The sequence below is a fragment of the Pelophylax lessonae genome (assembly GCF_965119305.1).
Source record: "Pelophylax lessonae genome assembly, chromosome: 13".
Lineage (NCBI taxonomy): Eukaryota > Metazoa > Chordata > Amphibia > Anura > Ranidae > Pelophylax > Pelophylax lessonae.
Genome location: NC_138780.1, coordinates 15,458,892 through 15,466,391, shown reverse-complemented (window position 1 = coordinate 15,466,391; position 7,500 = coordinate 15,458,892). Strand labels below are relative to the sequence as shown.

Here is a 7,500-nt window from a genome sequence, read left to right as displayed (position 1 = left end):
CCACGCCACAGCCACCTTCCTCGGGCTCTCCTGTCCCACCAGGAGGCCAGAGCGACCCAGCCATCGTGTGTGCCGGCTGATCAGAGAGCTAAACAAAGCCCAGACTGGCTATGGTAACCGAGAAGCGATGACCTGACACTTCCAGATAACCCAGAAGCGCTATTTAAAAAAAAAAACAAAAGCATTTGAAAAACACGGATCTTGCGCGGTTTTGAATGCTTTTAAGTAGTGATCGACTGATATATTTTTTTTTTCATTGCCAATACCGATATTTTGGTCATCGCATATCCGTATCGGCCGATATTTTTGGACATTTAAAAAACATTTTTAAAATTTTTTTACAGGTACTCTTGTGGAGGGATCTGGGGGTCTAAAAGACCCCAAACCCCTCCTCTGCACTTTAAAAGCATTCAAAACGCCAAGTTTGGCTGTTTAGAATGCGGTCATTTTTTTTAATTTGGCGCAGAGTACCCGGAAGTGATGTCATGACATCACTTATGGGTTTTTACACGGAGACCTGATCAGAGCCGAATGCGGCTTTGATCGGGTCTTCGGTGGCCGTGCAGGTAGGATGCCAGATTGTCCCGGGAGACCCAGGCGAGCCGCGGAAGGCTGCAAGAGGGGGGGGGGACATTCCCTCCCGCTTATTGTAATGACAGCCGAACGGCTTCTCAGCTGCATCGGTTGTCATTACAAGACAGCCGACTGTCTGCTATGGACTCCAGTACCGGGGTGATGCCCCTAGCTGTAGGCATCACTCCGGTACAGCACTTTCCGAAATATCGGTAACCTCAGGGGCCGATTGCGATATATCGGGGAAAGTGCATATCGGCCCCCGATATATCGGTGTTGCCAATAATCATACGATCTGCAGAGGAGGAATTTTGGGTCTTACAGATGCCAGATCTCTCCATAGAGAGTACCTGTCACATGCCTATTGCTGTCACAAGGACATTTACATTCCTTGTGACAGCAACAGGCGTTATAAAAACAGCACAGCATGCCAAAAAAGGCCTGATCTAGAGGTGGATATGGAGAGCTCTCTGGATATTTCTCTGAAAATCTGTAGCTACAGGTAGAGACCTGCTAACTGGTAATCGCCTTTAATAAATTAAGTGTTTGAAAGAACCAAAAATATCCATAATGCATTTCATCCCACAGTGCATACAGAAATGTATACACCGAGAGGAAGCGCATCAGCTCCCTCTGCTGGTGGACAGGAGGTGTAGCAGTCAGCAGTTACCTGCTCTCTGGCTGCACTGAACATGGGCTCCTGTATGTCAGTGTACATGCGGCGTAAGGCGTTGTACCCCCCAGGGATGCTCTCCAGATTGCTCAGGGCTCGGTCCTGGTTCCTCATCATCTCTTGCATCATGGCTGGGTTGCGAGCCAGCTCCATGGTCTGAAATCAGAAAAAGAGTTGCCATTATGTAGACCAAAATATCACAGTTCAACAAACATGCTTAGGCAAAGAACAAAACCCATCAACGAGGACTGGTATTTATACTTATGCAGCACGGGCAATAACGCATTTACATCACCCGGATTACTTTATATTTTCTAAATGCAGCACTCGGCCATATTAGAAGGGAGGGCTCCAGTGCATTGTGGGAGTGTGCAAAACACACATTTTGAATACATGAATGTGCACACAGCAGCCGGTGAATCCAAGTGAAGGGGAAGAGAGATGAACATCTATATTGCCTGTACTTCTATAGCATTACTAAGAGGATAAAGGACAATCACATCAGTCCTTGTCACGTAACATTCATAGTCACAGGCGCACACAGGCCACCTGAAACAGATGCCATTTAGCTTGAATTCTGGGAAGAAACAAACTGGAGAGAGCGGATGAAATGTCTAAGCAAATTGTGTCCCTGGTGGACTCGATCTAATGACCCACAATATAAAAAGGAAGAAAAAAAAAACAAAAAAAAAAAAAAAACAACGAGTGGCCATAGGTGATACACTTCATATATGGAGAAGCCTTTAGACCCCATAGGGGCTCAGGTGGGTAGGACAGAGAAGAAAGGGTAGAGATGGTAGCGATAAGCAAGCAGTACCCATATAGAGATGGAAAGGGTAGAGATGGTAGAGCTCACCAAGCAGTACCCATATAAAGGATGGAAGGGTAGAGCTCGTAGCAATAAGCAAGCAGTACCCATATGGAGATGGAAGGGTAGAGATGGTAGCGATAACCAAGCAGTACCTAAATGGAGGAGATGGAAGGGTAGAGATGGAAGCAATAAGCAAGCAGTACCCATATAAAGGATGGAAGGGTAGAGATGGTAGCAATAAGCAAGCAGTACCCTATGGAGATGGAAGGGTAGAGATGGTAGCGATAACCAAAAACAGTACCCATATGGAGATAAAAGGGTAGAGAGATGGTAGCGATAACCAAGCAGTACCCATATGGAGATGGAAGGGTAGAGGTGGTAGAGATAACCAAGCAGTACCCATATGGAGGAGATGGAAGGGTAGAGATGGTAGCAATAAGCAAGCAGTACCCATATGGAGATGGAAGGATAGAGATAGTAGCGAGAACCAAGCAGTACCCACATGGAGGTTGAAGGGTAGAGATGGTAGCGATAACCAAACAGTACCCACATGGAGACGGAAGGGGTAGAGGTGGTAGCGAGAATCAAGCAGTACCCACATGGAGATGGAAGGGTAGAGAGATGGTAGAGATAAATACCCATATGGAGATGGAAGGGTAGAGATGGTAGCGATAACCAAGCAGTACCCACATGGAGATGGAAGGGTAGAGATGGTAGCGATCACCAAGCAGTACCCATATGGAGTATCTCAGGTAGGCAGAACAGATAAGGCAGGGTAGACATGTTAGTCCTAGTCAAGCAGTGCCCATATAGAGGAGCTTGGCAAGGTGAGGTAGAGATGGCAGACATAGCTAAGTAGTTCCCACACAGAGGACCTCAGGTAAACAGGGAAAACCCAGTCCACCACTCACATACCTGTCTCATGAGCTCTGGGTTGTTCAACATATGGCTTATTTCCGGATTCCTCTCCATCAGTTGCTGCATCTGAGGGTTGGCCATGATCATCTGTCTCATGAGATCGGGGTTAGACATCATATTGTGCACCAGCGGGTTCTCCATGATCTGGGCCAGCATCTCAGGGTTGGACATCAGCTGGCGCTGCATTTGTTGCTGGAGCTCCATGAAGTTGGCGGAACCCATGCCTAGATTTCCCAGTCCTGCAAGACCACCGAAACCAGCTGGAAGAGAAACAAATTAATAAAAAACAATACCGCAAAGGAGATACACTCACAAAACTAAGATGTGGCATTTACAGAGAATCGAATCAGGAATGAACATTTGATTCTCTACTTGTTTAGTCATATTAGTGTAACATTACCTCTTAGGAATGGTTGTGAGTGCGGTTTTTCATTTGTACTCTCTCCCTGTCAGTGAGATAGCGGTGTGCGCCCTTACTCAGTTGTATACCATCCCTGGTCAGAGGGATTTCTGTGTGCGCCCTTACTTATTTATATACTCTCCAATGTCAGAGGGATGGCTGTGTGTGCTGTTATTCTCTTGAATTCCGTCCCTGTCTGAGCGTAAAGGTCAGCCCAGTGACAGGCTATAATTTAAAGAGCAGAGATTTAAAATTATTACAGAGGCCCCTTGATGTCAGGTTTTTCTTTAAAAAGGGATCGAGAATAAACCCTAATCTGCTTGAGGATTGTGGTCGAGGATTTGTAACCACGCATGCCCCCTACCTGGAAGTCAGCAGAGTCCACGGTGCCTGCTGATCAGCTCCCGCTGTGTGTAACCATGCATGCCCCCTACCTGGAAGTCGGCAGAGTCCACGGTACCTGCTGATCAGCTCCCGCTGTGTGTAACCATGTGTGCCCCCTACCTGGAAGTCAGCAGAGTCCACGGTACCTGCTGACCAGCTCCCGCTGTGTGTAACCATGTGTGCCCACCACCTGGAAGTCGGCAGAGTCCACGGTACCTGCTGATCGGCTCCCGCTGTGTGTAACCATGTGTACCCCCTACCTGGAAGTCGGCAGAGTCCACGGTACCTGCTGATCGGCTCCCGCTGTGTGTGACCATGCGTGCCCCCTAACTGGAAGTCAGCAGAGTCCACGGTACCTGCTGATCAGCTCCCGCTGTGTGTAACCATGCGTGCCCCCTACCTGGAAGTCGGCAGAGTCCACGGTACCTGCTGACCAGCTCCCGCTGTGTGTAACCATGTGTGCCCACCACCTGGAAGTCGGCAGAGTCCACGGTACCTGCTGACCAGCTCCCGCTGTGTGTAACCATGTGTGCCCACCACCTGGAAGTCGGCAGAGTCCACGGTACCTGCTGATCGGCTCCCGCTGTGTGTAACCATGTGTGCCCACCACCTGGAAGTCGGCAGAGTCCACGGTAGCTGCTGACCAGCTCCCGCTGTGTGTAACCATGTGTGCCCACCACCTGGAAGTCGGCAGAGTCCACGGTACCTGCTGACCAGCTCCCGCTGTGTGTAACCATGTGTGCCCACCACCTGGAAGTCGGCAGAGTCCACGGTACCTGCTGACCAGCTCCCGCTGTGTGTAACCATGTGTGCCCACCACCTGGAAGTCGGCAGAGTCCACGGTACCTGCTGATCGGCTCCCGCTGTGTGTAACCATGTGTGCCCACCACCTGGAAGTCGGCAGAGTCCACGGTAGCTGCTGACCAGCTCCCGCTGTGTGTAACCATGTGTGCCCACCACCTGGAAGTCGGCAGAGTCCACGGTACCTGCTGATCGGCTCCCGCTGTGTGTAACCATGTGTACCCCCTACCTGGAAGTCGGCAGAGTCCACGGTACCTGCTGATCGGCTCCCGCTGTGTGTGACCATGCGTGCCCCCTACCTGGAAGTCAGCAGAGTCCACGGTACCTGCTGATCAGCTCCCGCTGTGTGTAACCATGTGTGCCCACCACCTGGAAGTCGGCAGAGTCCACGGTACCTGCTGACCAGCTCCCGCTGTGTGTAAACATGTGTGCCCACCACCTGGAAGTCGGCAGAGTCCACGGTACCTGCTGATCAGCTCTCGCTGTGTGTAAACATGTGTGCCCCTACCTGGAAGTAGGCAGAGTCCACGGTACCTGCCGATTGGCTCTCGCTGTGTGTAACCATGTGTGCCCCCTACCTGGAAGTGTCAAATTACGTATACACACACACGTGACTTGGTGTGCACAGGTGCCACCCTGTAGCAGTAAAACTGCTATAGGGTGGACCTGAACTGGTTTATGGTTTCCTGGTTATACTTGTTCTCTGCACCAGTTTTTAAGACCTGAGCAGCTCTTTACCAGCACAGCAGCCATACTTACACAAGATACCCGAAGAAGTGGTTCTGTCGGCTGGGGCCGTAGTTCCAGTGCTCGCTCTGGGGGTATCTTCCTCAGGTGCAGAGGTGGTCTGTGTAGGAGGGGGGTCATTGCTTGAAGGACTAGCGGCAGCAGTGGAAGCAGCAACTGCAGCAGCAGTAGCAGCGGCTGTGGCTGATGGGTCCTGTGACCTGCAAAATCAAAAAGTCATTAATCAGCTGCGGCCATCACTTTCCCGAAATATCGGTAACCTCAGGGGCCGATTCCGAATTAAAATACATATATTTTTTTACTTTCACTTATAAAACATATCCAAAATAAAAAAAAAAAAATCTAGCTTCTTCATAAATTTTGGCCAAAATATTTTCTGCTACACATCTTTGGTAAAAAAAAAAAAAATCCCAACAAGTGTTTATTGATTGGTTTGCGTAAAAGTTACCAGCATAGGTGTTGGGGTCGAGGGGGGGGGGGGGGGGGGGGGGAGACACAGGACACTTTTTTTAAGACTAATTTGGTTTAGGACTGAAATTCTACTTTCATATTGTAGGTTACTCTGTAACTGTTTGTGGAATGTCGATCGAAAATCCAGAAGGGGTGCAGTATGTACCAAGCTAGTCCTAAAACAAATATAGTGGAGCCGGTGCTGTTTACCCATTTGGTATTCCGTGGTGAGTGATCTTTGAACGTCTCGGAGTGCAGTTGAATTGTCATTACTTGTGAGTTCAAAGCTGAATGCAAATCTTGCTGATCCAGGAGCCAATCATAAGAGACGATCCGCTCTGTGCAAAGCAATGAGAAGAATGTGCCGAAGCAGTAGGCTGCCGATAAAGGGCTCATTCACTCTTGCTTTGACCTCCATAGAGCGAACACAGAGCATGGGACTGGTGGTGAGGAGGTGCTGTCTCCCCTCCTTACCACTTGAACCCCTCTCTAATGTGCCACAACCATTGCTGTATTTTGGCCTAGGCCAACAAGGCCCAGGCCTAGGGCAGCACTTTGCAGGGGGGCAGCAAAAAAGCCACCCCCCTCCACTTGAGACTCTATTGGCCGCTGGTTTCTAGAACCGCCCCTCTCATCCCCCCCCCCCTCTCTCTCATCCCCCCCCCTCTCTCTCTCATCCCCCCCTCTCTCTCTCATCCCCCCTCCTCTCTCTCTCATCCCCCCCCCTCTCATCCCCCCCCCCTCTCTCTCTCATCCCCCCCCTCTCTCTCTCATCCCCCCCTCTCTCTCTCATCCCCCCCCTCTCTCTCTCATCCCCCCCCTCTCTCTCTCATCCCCCCCTCTCTCTCTCATCCCCCCCCTCTCTCATCCCCCCCTCTCTCTCTCATCCCCCCCTCTCTCTCTCATCCCCCCCTCTCTCTCTCATCCCCCCCCTCTCTCTCTCATCCCCCCCCTCTCTCTCTCATCCCCCCCCCTCTCTCTCTCATCCCCCCCCCTCTCTCTCTCTCTCATCCCCCCCCTCTCTCTCTCTCATCCCCCCCCTCTCTCTCTCTCTCATCCCCCCCCCTCTCTCTCTCATCCCCCCCCCTCTCTCTCTCTCATCCCCCCCCCTCTCTCTCTCTCATCCCCCCCCTCTCTCTCTCATCCCCCCCCTCTCTCTCTCTCATCCCCCCCCTCTCTCTCTCTCATCCCCCCCCTCTCTCTCATCCCCCCCCTCTCTCTCTCATCCCCCCCCTCTCTCTCATCCCCCCCCCTCTCTCTCATCCCCCCCCTCTCTCTCATCCCCCCCCTCTCTCTCATCCCCCCTCTCTCTCTCTCATCCCCCCCTCTCTATCTTTGATTCCCTCTCTCCCTCCCTCATCCACCCCCTCTCTCCCTCACCCACCCCCTCTCTCCCTCACCCATCCCCTTTCTCATCCCTCTTTCTCTCTCCCTCCCTCACCCACCCACCCCATGAGATCTCAGGGGTTCATCCTGGGACTTGTAGTCCTTCAGTTTTGGATGGAGTCACATCCATTAAAAAAGGAGTGGGAAAAATTTACATGGGGGGGGGGGGGGGGGGTGGCGCCCAATTTTAGTCTTGCCTAGGGCAGCACAAAACCAAAATACACCACTGGCCACAACCGCGTGCATTCCCAATCATCCTCACCATCTGAGGATTCAGGGCGCGTGGTCGCAGACCCAGCAGGGTGACCCACGTTCACGGCGGCCGAATCCTGTTCAGGATCTGAGAATACAGATGAG

The 7,500-nt window shown here is 51.4% G+C and overlaps 1 protein-coding gene across 1 annotated transcript in view; it reads right to left on the bottom strand.

Annotated features, from left to right (window-relative positions):
* Nucleotides 1-7,500, bottom strand: part of UBQLN4 (ubiquilin 4) — a 34,560-nt gene that overhangs the window by 11,573 nt on the left and 15,487 nt on the right. Inside the window, exons 3-5 of the mRNA XM_082242934.1 lie at nt 5,320-5,507; nt 2,973-3,235; nt 1,244-1,402 (exon numbers count right to left, since the gene is read on the bottom strand). Coding sequence (XP_082099060.1) covers nt 1,244-1,402; nt 2,973-3,235; nt 5,320-5,507 — 610 coding nt within the window. The remainder of the gene's footprint in view (nt 1-1,243; nt 1,403-2,972; nt 3,236-5,319; nt 5,508-7,500) is intronic.